The 13,517-nt window shown below is 33.2% G+C and overlaps 1 protein-coding gene across 1 annotated transcript; it reads left to right on the top strand.

Moving 5' to 3' along the window:
- The first annotated feature begins 450 nt into the window (after positions 1 to 450).
- LOC114367992 (putative uncharacterized protein DDB_G0270496) lies at positions 451 to 7,754 on the top strand. The gene is made up of 14 exons (XM_028325299.1): positions 451 to 593; positions 1,165 to 1,256; positions 1,364 to 1,527; positions 2,297 to 2,369; positions 2,649 to 2,723; positions 2,813 to 2,923; positions 3,130 to 3,172; positions 5,502 to 5,595; positions 5,788 to 5,890; positions 5,973 to 6,068; positions 6,194 to 6,226; positions 6,433 to 6,532; positions 7,117 to 7,201; positions 7,311 to 7,754. Exons 2-14 carry the CDS (start codon positions 1,173 to 1,175, stop codon positions 7,441 to 7,443), a joined length of 1,194 nt encoding a protein of 397 aa, XP_028181100.1. The 5' UTR covers positions 451 to 593; positions 1,165 to 1,172; the 3' UTR covers positions 7,444 to 7,754.
- The last annotated feature ends 5,763 nt before the right edge of the window (positions 7,755 to 13,517 follow it).

Below are 13,517 nucleotides of genomic sequence, written 5' to 3' on the forward strand. Positions count from 1 at the left end.
TTGAATTTTTTAATAATTAAGAAACCTAATAGCAAAAAGAAAACTTAATTATATAATTCTTTAATTATATTTTAAGGTTAAATTTGGTCCCTCAATGTTTAATTTAATTCCTCAATTGTTTAAAATACTTCAATTAGTCCTCAATTATTTGAAATTTCAATTAATTTCTTTAATTATTTAAAACACTATAATTATGTGTTTTTGTATGATGAAATATATAAATTTTAATTGAATTTCTTAATAATTAAGAAATCTAATTAAATTTTTTTAAAAATTAATTAAAGAATTTGATTGAAATTTTTTAACAATTCAGAAATCCAATTATTATTTTTAAATAATTAAAGAAACTTATTAATTATTTTAATAATTGAGGAATGTAAATGAATTTTTTAATTTCAAGTCAGGACCAATTATATATTATATATTAAGCCTAAAAAGAAAAACGTAGCCCATTCAGCAGCAGTTCACTTCACGTTCACTGCCTGGCTTCCCTAGGTTTTCTTCTCAGTTCTCACCTCGCTTTTCGCGCCACCTCTTCAGTCTTCATTCTTCTCACTTCAAGAATCACGACCCAACCGTGCAAACCTTTTCAGGTCTTCATTCTAACAGCTGCTTGCAATTTTAGGGTTTCTTTTCACTACTCTATTAGCTTTTCGAGGCTTTCTGTTTGTACCTTTTGTATACGTCTTATTTCAGACTAATAATTGTTGTTCTTAGCATCTATCTCATTATCATATTTGAAGTTATGTCTTGTTTCTTTTCTTTTTGATGTAATGATTGTATAGTATTGGTCAGGTCCAGCCCAACAGAAAGTGAGACCTAAAACAAAAATTGGAAGAGATTTCTACTTTAAAAAAAGAGTGATATGTGAGGCTTTTTAGTCAGCATGTTGACCTTTTTTATTTTTTTTTTTTACTTTAAAAAACTAATAACAAATGTTGGTAGGCCTAAAGTTCAAGAAGGTAGCTCTAAAGTTCAAGCTTTAGTTGTTTTAGCCTTGCGCTGACTCGGGTATTGTTTTAGTTCTAATATAGGTGCATGATCATGGTTTCACATGGTTAACTACCTGTTTATTCTACGTTGACCTGCGATTTTTGTTAATTAATTACTAGTACTTTATTAATAGATATGTAATGTGCTATTTTTTTACAATTTTAAATTTAGGTGTGTAAATGGGGTTATCTGCCAAGAAATCTAGAAAAAGAGGAAAAAGTGACAGTGATTCAGATGACTACGATAATATGGAGTATGAAGAGGTATCCATTGCTGCAAAATTTTAGATTTTTTAATTTATTGTGTAATAATTGTATAACGTTAGTGATTTCCTTATGAATTTTGATTAAGGGTTATTTTCCTGATGTAGGTGGAGGATGATTATGATGACGATGGTGAGGAGGAGGATGAAGAAGAAGAACATGGAGAGGAAGTAACAGATGATGAAGATGGGACAGGAGAAAATAGTGAATGGAAGAATGATGAGATGGAACAGCTTGAGAAAGAATATAGAGATCTTCATCACCAGGAGCTGTGAGATTCCATTTAACATTTGATATATATTTAGTATATATTGCATACAGAACGTTCAACTATATTGCTATATTCAACATTTTGGAATTATGTCACCAACAAGTTTCAGTGAAGTCTTTGTTTTGGGTTTAATGTACTTGTTTTCCTAGTGCTATTTGTAATGAGCATAAGTTTAATTTTGTGTCAAAGATCAAATATATTTAGTTGTATCAAATGTAGTACAGAGACACTAAAGTAGACTGCATACTTTAATATTTTTTTTTGCTGCTAGTATTAGGTAACCTAATGAATCATGCTCTTGGAAAAATGGATCATGATACAATTATTTTTTGCTAAGATTTTCAGTTGTGATTGTATTTATCTACCAAATCATAATGATTGTCCCTATAAGTTGTTTCTTGTTGTTGTTGTTGTTCTTATTATTATTAACTGTTTTGTTCTTCAATGTCTTGTTGTATTACTTACCAATAACAGTGTTGTTTTAGACTTGGAGTTCTCACATTTGTTCATAAGCATTGCAAAATATCTGCAAGATATTGCTTTCCCAGTTATGTTAATTTGGAATGTTACAGTTCCTTTGGTGCTATGCAGTATATTAATGTGTGAATTTTGGTCAGCTATCAGCCTGATGGTTTGAGTCATCTTACTAACTGTTAATAGTTCTTTCTATGAATGACTTGACTTATACTTAATCTATTTTACTTATTTCTCTTAATCTATAAGATTGTGCGGATTCTAAGATATTTGAAAGTTAACTTTCTACTTTTAGAGATACTTTGAAGAACTTGAAGCATCATAAGGATGAAGATCTTCATAAGGGTCAAGCTGTGAAAAGCCAGAAGGTGTAGTTTAATAGTTTGACCTGTACCCTGGCTATCTTTTTTTTTTTTGTTTCATTATGTTATAGGCTATTGTGTTTGGTTATTTTTTTGCCATTGATTTAATATTCTGTTTCCCCTTTTGCTTTTCGCTGTAGTATGTTGAAGAATGTTTATTAGTTCTTAATTTGTCCATAGATGTTGTCAATCTTACCTATCAACTTTTCTTCAGTATCATTTTCATGGATTCTGTTTTGAGTTTGTAACAAGTAATAACACAACCAAAATATTTTTCACCTGAAGGCCCTCTGGTACAAAATTCTTGAGCTTAGATTCTTACTTCAGAAGCCATTCTCGAGCTCCAATAGTTTGCCACAGGTATTTTCCTACCTCAGTTTTAATGTGATTTACTATTTTATCTTATCTAAATGTCATGGCTAAACACGATTAAACTAAATTGTCTGCAGGAATCAATCAAGTCTTTGTTCTGTGAAACAGATGAGACAGTTAGAGTAGCATATTCAGATCTGCTGACTTCGTCCAAAGAGACTTTAGATTCTATATTGGAACTGCAAGAGGTGCGATTTTCTCTGGGATAAAATAATGAGAATTATTTTTCATGTCTGTTTCATATCTATGTTCTAGTGGAGACATGATTGTTTTGAATGTTTCGTTTATATATTTCACCAACTCTTGTCATATGAAGATTATGAAGTTTTATATTTTTATATATAATATATCTGACCACAGATTTCATAGCCACTGATCCTTTTCCATGTTCCAGGCTCTTTTAGCTAAGAATCCATCAATTACCCAAGCCACAGTTGGTAACTGGTTTCTCTATTTTTCTTATTTCCCTTTCTAGTTTCTTCCGTGATTTATCTGTCTTGTTATCTTTTTGTGCTTGATTGATATGTTATGTGTAATAGCACATTTCTTGTAAGAAATAGCACATTATTTTCCCTTTTTGTTACCTGTTATATGGACTGGGCTTCACTTACATTTTAGTATTATGTAGTATGCACTTGAAGCATATAGCATAGCAACTTATCCATTTGGAAGACTTTCATGCGATTTTTGTCACCAAGTTCCTATTATAATCTTTAACCAACTTGGTTAATGAAGGTGAACACGTTTGTGAATAAAAAAATAGCCATCAAGCTGAAAATGGTTGGAAGAACTGAGAGAAGGAAAGTTGGAAGTGGGGCATGATTCTGTCTGAAGTTGATAAGTTTTTTGGCGGGGAAGAAGTATATGGGTGGAAGAGTTATCCATCCATGTACTTCTTTACAAATATAGGAAGGGGAATCTTCTATTATATATATATATATTTTTCTTTCTTAGCTCTGATGTGTTTTACTAGGCAAATTTCCCCCTTTGGGGTACTTTTCAAAACAATTTTCCGAAATGGGGTTGTTTTGAAAGTATTTCCTGCATGAGGCTCTTTTGGACGTAAAATGCATGGGGGCATAAAGCAAACCGCTAGTGGAACTGGCGAGTTTGCTATGCCGTGAAGGAATCGCCACTGGGAATGGCGATTTGGCCATGCATGGGGAACCGCCAGTCAAACTGGCGAGTTCCAACAGCTAGGCGTTAGAGTGTAGGGACGCAGCGAAGCAGGAAGGCAGCAGTGCAGAGGTAACTCGCCAACACGGCTGGCGTTTTGCTATGAGAGAGAGGACTCGCCAGTGGTACTGGCAAGTTGTATTTTTTTTAAGAGTGCTTGTTATATTTTTTTAATCTTTCTATGAAAAATACCCCGTATATGTTCATTTATTCTCTTGATTGATTAATTAATGTTATTTCCCTTTTTCATTTCCTTATTATTTATCATGTGTCTATTATTAGACAATTATTTTTGTCATTTTTTATTCGATAAAAAGCTTTTTTTTTTCTCTCCTTATCTCCTAGGTTCACAAGAAAACTTTATATATAAAGAGAGAGATACAAAGTGAGAGAGAATGTATTTAATAAAACTTCGTACCCCATTGCCCAGAGGCTCTTCGCTATACGAAGAGAATGTATTTAATAATGATAAAAAATTAATAACTATTTTTTAACATAAAAAATAATTTAATGATGATACAATGTAAAATAGTTTTATATGATCTAAATTTAAAAGTAATAAAATTTCACAAAAATTAAATGAATTGAATTTATTATTGTTTGGAAAAAGTTTTAAACAAAATCATGAAATTTTTTAATGAGTAAAATTTCATTTAAATAATTGAAAGATAAATTCCACTTGAAATTGTATACTTTTTAATAATTTGAAGCTTTTAATCTTAGTTTTAAAATTAAATAAATAAATATTTTACTGTCCTGGCTTATGGTAATTACGTAACACCATTTATTTTCAACTTTCGAATATTTTGTACAACATTATAAAAATATTTAAGTATGAGAGTTTAAATTACATGATATAATTTCTTTCCCGCGAGATTCCTGTATGCATGGCTGGTTATTCACTAATTCATAACTCAAAAAAGTTGTAAAATAAATTTCTGCACAAGGCACACATATGTAGAAACCTCGCCTGCAAAAGCTGCACCTCGCCTGCAAAGCCTGTTGGAACTCGCCAGTTTGACTGGCGGTTCCCCATGCATGGCCAAATCGCCATTCCCAGTGGCAATTCCTTCACGGCACAGCAAACTCGCCAGTTCCACTGGCGATTTGCTTTATGCCCCCATGCATTTTACGTCCAAAAGAGCCCCATGCAGGAAATACTTTCAAAACAACCCCATTTCAGGAAATTGTTTTGAAAAGTACCCCAAAGGGGGAAATTTGCCTGTTTTACTACGGTTGAAATCATATAAAGAAACATCTAACCAAACAAGAAGGGTCCAGCAATTATTCTTTTCTCATTTTAAGAAATAATTGAGTTTGGATATATTGCAATTTTAAATCAGTTTCATTCAGTGCCTTTTTGGTGTTAATAGTTTCTAAATTTGAACAATTAAAAAGATTGTCATGCTATCATGTAATCGAATACAATTAGGCTTCATCTTCATGCTCATATTCTTGTACCTTGAATATGAGCAGGAAGATGAAGCCTAAATGTTAATATTCTTATGTGAATTTCAATATTGATTGCATATTTGCTTGAACCTTGAATATTGTTTCAAAGTAATGAACTTTATCACCCTCTTACTAAAGGTTCAGAAGGGTTATCAAAAGATTTAGAAGTTTCTGAGCATTTGGAAGACAATCTTGACCAAGAGTGGTCACAGATTTCACAGATGCACAAGAGGTATTTTCATAATCTTATAAATGCAGTATTATTCTGCTACATATTCATTTTCTCTATTATCCTTTTCTTTGCATCAATAATGCTTGAAACTTCTCAATTATACATTTTTTGCACTTCATCTACATTTCTATCTTAAATACGTTGTGATGTGATTATTATGCATTTGATGCTATTCATGATTGTATCTTGCAGTATAGCTTCTTTCAGAGACAAGTCAATCAACAAATGGCAGCGGATGACACAAGTGACTACTGGTGCTGCTGCCATTAAGGGAAAATTTCATGCTTTTAATCAGGTCAGGTTCTTTAACTGGTATTGGGAATTTTCTTATGTGATAGGTGAGTATTTAATCCTAATTTTGTTGCCCCATCACACAGGATATTAGCAATCAAGTTGCTGCTTATATGAGAGATCCTAATAGAATGATCAATCAGATGCGGCTGAGAAGATCAGCTGTTAATATATTTGGATCTGTAATTCATTCTCTTAATCTTTAGTTGTTTTAAATTGTGCTGCATATTCCATATAAGGCTGAACGTTAGGAGTGTGTTAAAAGCTGATTTATTTACCTTTGTCATTGACTGCCACTTGTCTTCAGGTTCCAGAGGTTGACGATAAACATAAAGAAGCTGTAAGTCTTGTACAGTACTAATTTCTGACTTTTGCTTTGTTATCACTTATGTGAAAGACGTTCAAAATTCAATATCTTTTTGTGAGTTTATAGCATGTTGCCTAGCTTTGTGGAGGGGGGGTGATCTTTTCAATTTGTGATTTACAATCTTAACTTCCCTTCATGATCCTAAATTTTCTTATAATTTTGATTACCTTGCTCTGCAGGAAACACGTACTGATGGTGATCCTGAACTTCTGGATGACTCTGAATTTTATCAGCAATTATTGAAAGAATTTTTTGAGACAGTTGATCCTTCATCGTCTGGTAAAAACTATTCTATTTGGCTGATTAGTTTTTATAATATTTCTAATGCAAAATACCATTTTCTTGCATTTAGGAGTTGATATTTGGTATAGTTTTAAGTTGCATACGGTCTTCAAAATGCACACCACCTTTAACATTTACAAATGACTGAATTTGAGTTTAGCTGGACTCGCCATCGTGATAGTTTTGTTATTGAACTTTCTATATGATCTAGATTTTGCACTTGCACATTTGGATATCTACTAGCATTTCCCTGTTATATATAAAATATGAATGATTCACAATGCTTGCTGCTTCTGAAAACTGCCATTTTGCCAAGCTTGTGAGAATAGTAAAAAAATCACGGAGATTTATTTTTAAACACTTGGAGAATTAAAAACAAGAACGGATTAAAATTACCTGGTTGTGTTCCTCTTTGTATTACCATCCCCTAAACAGCCTGTTGAAAATTTTCAGAGGCTTGAATTTACGTATTTTGCTTTCTCTCACCACAAGTTCCGTTATCACCCTAAAAGTAAGATATAGCTCCTTTCTTAAGAGTGAAAGTCCATTTTTTCTCATTTTCTACTAATTTATCTCTACAGAGAAAGCATTTTATGCTTTGAAGAGAATGCAACCAAAGAAAAGAAAAATTGTTGATCGTCGTGCCTCAAAAAGTCGGAAGATAAGGTATTGAAAGATTACTATTTTTTCCCCTTTTCTGTTGTGTGTATGTGTGTGTATATATATATTGCAGTCATTTATGAACTGAATAATTTTTTGAATGATTTGATGAAAGGTATAATGTTCACGAAAAGATAGTAAATTTTATGGCACCACTACCTGCCAATATTCCTCCTATGGCTCCGAAGTTGTTTGAGAATCTGTTTGGATTGAAGACAGAAAGATTATCATCTGCTGCAGCCTCGTAATCATGGTTGGCCGACAGCAATATTTGGCCTCACAGTTTTGCCCTTACTTTACATATGTTGTACACTAATTTGTCTTCTACATGATGTTGATTATTGAGGAATTTGATATTTTTTCCTCACAAGACAATTTTGCTGTAAATTTATTCAGATGACCTCATTTCTCCTTAGGTGTTTGTTCAACGAGGAGTGATACAGGTTCATGTATGATGGTAACCGATGCCCTAGTGCAATGGTGCTAGTATAATAGATTATAGTTATGGATTTTCAACGTTTCAGTTTTGAAATGCATGTTTGCCAGCCTCTTCCGTGAATTGTTGGTTTGATATTTGTCGCACAGTGCCAGAGTGAATTTGAGGGTCAATTTTAAATTAAAAGTAATATGTGGAGTTCGCACATTTTTTTATATAAAAGAATCAGAGATCATCGTCATGGATAATTGAAAGTCCATTGATAGAAGTCAAGAACAAAACCCAAAGCCAACCAAGGGTTAATATCAGACGAAAAACTCCTCACTTACCTAGAGCTTGGTTCTCAAGAAGAAAATGAGCATGGAAGTGAATTTGAAGCTAGAGATGGCGATGGTGATGAGTGGGTTAATATGTTTTACAGCCGGTTGGGTTTTGTTCAAAGATCAATTTTGTAGTGACACATTCGAATATAAAATTTAGGGTAAAATATGTTTTGGTTCTTGTAAAATTTTAAAAATATTAATTGTTCTTATAAAAATTAAAATATATTTAGGGTTAATATGTTTTACAGCCGGCTGGGTTGTTTGAAGATCAATTTTGTAATGACACATTTGAATATAAATTTTAGGGCAAAATATGTTTGTGGTCTCTATAAAATTTAAAAAGTATTAATTGTTTCTATAAAACTTAAAATATATTTTTGGCGGTCTTTAATGATAATTTTTTAGACGATTATTTGATGTGATTATATACGTGTAATTTGATTAAAATATTCTAATGGATAAAAACCACCCGAAATTGCTTTCTAATTAAATTAAATAATTTTTTGTGACTAAAAATTTCCCCTAAACAATTTATGAAGGAGAAAGGTGGTATTGATGCACGCACAAGAGGGGAGGAGGTGGTGATGTATATTCAAATCTAGGTTCGATGATGACGATGACATTGCCACGAAGATAGATAGGGGAAAATCGAATTAAGATTCTAAAATTTTATGAGAATGAAATTAATATTTTTTAAATTTTATAGAGACCTCAAACATAATTTACACTAAAATTTATTATTAAGTTAATATAGACACATTTTATTTATATTTAACGGTCTAAAATCAATTTTATTAAAACCTGAAATAAACTGTCCAGGACTCCAAATTATCTTCTTAAGCTTAAACTTTGGGCTTCGTCAATGAGGCTTGGATGACCGTGATAACCTAGGGAATTGCCTGGGTATTTTTGGTTATACTTAGTGTAACTTGCTTCCGTTAAGGGTGGTTTGGAAACGTATTTGGTCTCCGGTGGTGTACGTGCGTTGGTGAGGAGTATACGGTGGATTTTGGTCGGTTTTCATTGTCGGAGAAGAAGAGGTACGTGAAATACATACGGATTGCTGATCCGTATGGGTCATACGGATTGCTGATCCGTATGGGTCATACGGATTGCTGATCCGTATAGGTCATACGGATTGTCAATCCGTATGGTCATATGGATTGTTGATCCGTATGATCAGTATAGTCATCATACGGATTGCTGATCCGTATAGCCATTTGGATTGGCAATCCGTATGAGTCATACAAATTTATTTATTTATTTATTATATTATAATTGTGAATTTAATTGTTAATTTAATTATTAATAATTTGGTTAATTTTTTTAATAGTTTTAGTAATATTACATTGCTTAAAATGAATATACTAATGATTAATAATTAAACAAATTTATATGAGAATGATTATGTATTTACATGTTTAACTGAATTATGAATTTTATTGAAGGATGTATTTATTAGATTTATATAACATTTTAATGAAAAAGTCCAGTAAAATATTTTGTGTAAACAACTACATTTGTGTGAATTGAATTTGAATTTGTTAAATGTTTTATTAAGATTGATGAAGACCAGTGGATGTATGATAGTATGATGTCTGAAGAAGTTGAAATGAATGTTGAAAATGAGGAAGATGCTAATGTTAAAGTTGATTGCTCTGATGTCTTTAATACTTCTTAGGTATTTGTGTAATTTGTTGTTGTTGGTACAGTAATTATATAACATAGATGTTTACTCATGTCAAACCTGATTTGAATTGTGTTCTAGTTGTTTGGTAGCCGTGATGAAGTTTTACAATGGGCTCGATCGTTGGCTCATGACATTGGATTTGTTGTCGTTATAATGAGGTCAAACACCATATGAAAGGAGTGGAGAGTATAGGCCTAAGAAACATAATTTGGTAAGAACATGCATTGGCAATAGAAAATGAGGATGCCTTTTTAAGTTGCGTGCACAGCCAATTTTGGGAGGAGACGAATGGATGATGAAGTTAATTTGTGGGGTTCACAATCACGAAATGGCAAAGTCATTCGTTGGGCATCCATATGCAAGTTGACTGACAAAGAATGAGAAGATTGTTGTTGTTGATATGATGAAGTCCATGATGAAGTCAAGAAATATTTTGTTGACGTTGAAGGAGCACAATGACAACAGTTATACAACAATTAAACAAATTTACAATGCAAGACATGCTTACCGTTCTTCCATAAGAGGGAGTAACACCGAAATGCAACAACTGATGATGATGCTTGATCAAGATCAATATATTCACTGGCATAAGTTGAAGGATGATAATGTTGTACGTGACTTATTCTGGAGCCATCCTAATGCAGTAAAGTTAACCAATTCTTGTAATTTGGTTTTTTTGATCGACAGTACCTACAAAACAAATAGGTACAAATTGTCGTTGCTTGATATTGTTGGTGTTACACCAACAGGAATGACATTCTTTGCCGGTTTTGCTTACTTGGAAGCAAAACGTCTTAATAATGTTGTTTAGGCTTTAGAGCGATTCAGGGTCTTTTCATGAGAGTTGATGCACTCCCCGGGGTTATTGTCACTGACAGGGATTTGTCTTTGATGAATGCAGTAAAAACTGTATTCCCGGATGCTATGAACTTGTTGTGTCGGTTCCACATTGACAAGAATGTGAAGGCAAAGTGCAAAATCTTGGTTTCTCAAAAGAATGCATGGGATTATGTGATGGAGGCTTGGGGGAGTTTGGTTGACTGTCCCAATGAGAGTTCTTTTGATGAGTACCTTAAAAACTTTGAAATGGATTTCTCTCTGTGGCCTATGTTTGTGAACTATGTGTGTCAAACATGGGTGATTCCACACAAAGAAAGATTTGTGAAAGCATGGACAAAAAAAGTGATGCATCTAGGAAACACAACCACTAACATGTATGAATATTGTTTTTTGTTTGTGTTCATTTGTTGAAGTGTTGACTTAAATGAAAATGATGCGATTGTTTACACGTTTTTGTATATTTCATCTGTAGGGTTGAGAGTGCTCATTGGTTACTAAAGAGACTTCTACAAAACTCTGTTGGTGACATATTCAGTGTTTGGGAAGAAATAAATAATATGATGACACTTCATCACACCCAGATTAAAGCATTTTTATAGACAAGCCCGCACGTGGTTGGACATGTGTTTAAAAAAACCTTGTACAAAAAACTACTTGGCATGGTATCAAGGTACGCTTTAATTAATGAAATTATTGCTGAGTATGAGCGCGTAGCTTATGCAAGCAAAAACCCTTCACGATGTGGATGTGCCATGAGGAGTACCCATGGTCTTCCATGTGCATGTGAGTTGTTTAAATATGTTGTTAGCTCCATACTGGAGACAATCCACATTTTTTTGCGGAGACTTAGTTTTTCAGATCAAGGGTTAAGTGAGACACAGGTGACCATAACTGAGGAGATGGAAACCATATCGAAACGCTTTGGGCAGCTCGATGTTTGTGGTAAAATACATTTGAAGTCAAAGCTACGAGAAATTGCTTATCCTGATATGAACTCCATGTGTCCTCCTCTAGAAAAGGTGAAGACCAAGGGTGCTCCAAAAAAACCGCTAACTAAACAAAAGTCAACAAAACGCGATCTGTCTTATTAGGAGTATGTTGATGCGTTACAATTTGTGCAAATTAGTAATTCGTCAGTGAAACGTAGTGCATCATCATTTGAGGACCCAATACAGAGACAGAATATTCCAATGTTGAATGAATTTCATCCTTGCATCCAGGATTCTGTTGAAAACATTATTGATGTCATAGTAAATGATAATTATGGTTATCGTGCAATAGCTACGTTATTGGGTATGGGTGAAGAATCATGGTCATTGGTAAATAACCATCTACATAAACAAATGACTAGCTAATCTGAAGAGTATATCAACCTGGTTGGTGGCATAAAGAGATTTGAGGAATTAAAGCATTCTCTACTTGTTGACGACTTATCTAAGGTGCGTAATTTTATTATTATGTCATTTTTTGTTAAAATAACATTTTAAGTAACCACTATTTGTTGTCTATTACATGTAGGTTACCATGGACAAGTGGATGAATATTATGGATATAGGATACGTCATTGCTTCACGATACAATGTCATCGTTGTTTCTCTTTCACAACAACAAAGCATGACATTTTTTCCTCTTAGAAGTCAGCCGCCACCAGATTCTTCTGTGCATCGTGTAATATGAAAATCATTTTGTACATGTAATTGCATAATTATGATGTTAATAAAACTCCTAACACTGTAGTTGGGTATCTAACTTTCAATTTGTTTGTCGTTATGTAACAGGTTTTGTTATGAGACCAATGTCCTTTACCACCAGTGGCGTTGCTGTGGAGTACACATTGTCATTCTCAGGCAAAGCAGTGGCCCACTCTGTACATAGCTAGAATGCAACATTACATAACTTTGTCTAGGCTAAAAACCGAATTTGTTGATTTAGGTGAACCATGAACATAAAATTTTATTACCATTGACGTTTGTGTAAATTATAATTTTTTTGACATTCAGAATTTTGCTTTCAGTCAGTATTTTTAAAAGTAATAATCATACAGTTTCGTTCGCTAATGGACACGAATTCAAACATTACATTAACTTCAACATAGTGGAAACAAATAAAAATTGCATGAAAAACTACAATTAAGTAATACTAAGTTTACATTGAATCATGTTGCGACCGAGACACGTCGTCTTCCATTTCCATTACCTGTTTACTAAAAACAGCTTAAATTTCTATTGACCCAAATTGTTTCCAGTAGTGAGACTGTACTAAGACCTTTAGCACGTCATCGTTAGTTTTCAGCTCAATAATTTTAAATTTGATAACTTTGTCTGAATACTCATAGTGACTTGGTTGTCGAAAAAACAATCGCCTTACCGTTTGTGATTCATGAATACCATAAGGGGGAATCCCTTGAGGTGTAACTTGCTTGATCAAATCCTTCAGTTCATCGATGGTACACTTGGAAGGAATGTCAAACTTTTTTGGATTTTTTCCTGTGAACGAGTAACCAACAAAGTCATGTTGGCATGACATGTTTCACCTCCCGTTGTAATATAGTAGTGCATCATGAGTAGGGGTCATGGTGGCTTGAAGTAAGTTTAATATACCATCTAGTGTTCTACCAATGGTGCATAATAACTCAATCGGGCCAACACACAAAAATTGATGATTACACATTAACATTGTCTTAACATCATCATCATTTTTCAATTGCATACATTGAAAGCAAAATTGGTTACCTGCATAATAAATTTCATCCAAAAATTGTTTGTCAGTTAGCTGAAGGGTATTGTGCATTCTGCTTTTTAGCGTTTCAAAATCACAAGTGTTAGGTACTCAAATGAGTATTGGAGTGGAAGTTTGGAAATAAACACCACTTTCGTTGTGAATAATCGATCCATTTGGAAAAATAAAAGCCAATCTGGAGTTCACAATCGTCTTACTGCTTGTTTCTCCCAAAAATATCATACTTTGTTCTAAAAATTGGTTTGTCAAGTTGGGTTTGGGACAAAATGTGTTTGTCAAGTTGGTTTGGGACAA

The sequence above is a fragment of the Glycine soja genome, chromosome 9, assembly GCF_004193775.1.
Source record: "Glycine soja cultivar W05 chromosome 9, ASM419377v2, whole genome shotgun sequence".
Classification (NCBI taxonomy): Eukaryota; Viridiplantae; Streptophyta; class Magnoliopsida; order Fabales; family Fabaceae; genus Glycine; species Glycine soja.

Coding starts and splice junctions, on each gene's coding strand:
- LOC114367992 (XM_028325299.1), top strand. CDS start 1,173: ATGGGGTTATCTGCCAAGAAATCTAGAAAAAGAGGAAAAAGTGACAGT. Junction 1,528..2,296: donor GATCTTCATCACCAGGAGCT/GTGAGATTCCAT, acceptor TTCTACTTTTAG/AGATACTTTGAAGAACTTGA. Junction 7,202..7,310: donor TCAAAAAGTCGGAAGATAAG/GTATTGAAAGAT, acceptor ATTTGATGAAAG/GTATAATGTTCACGAAAAGA.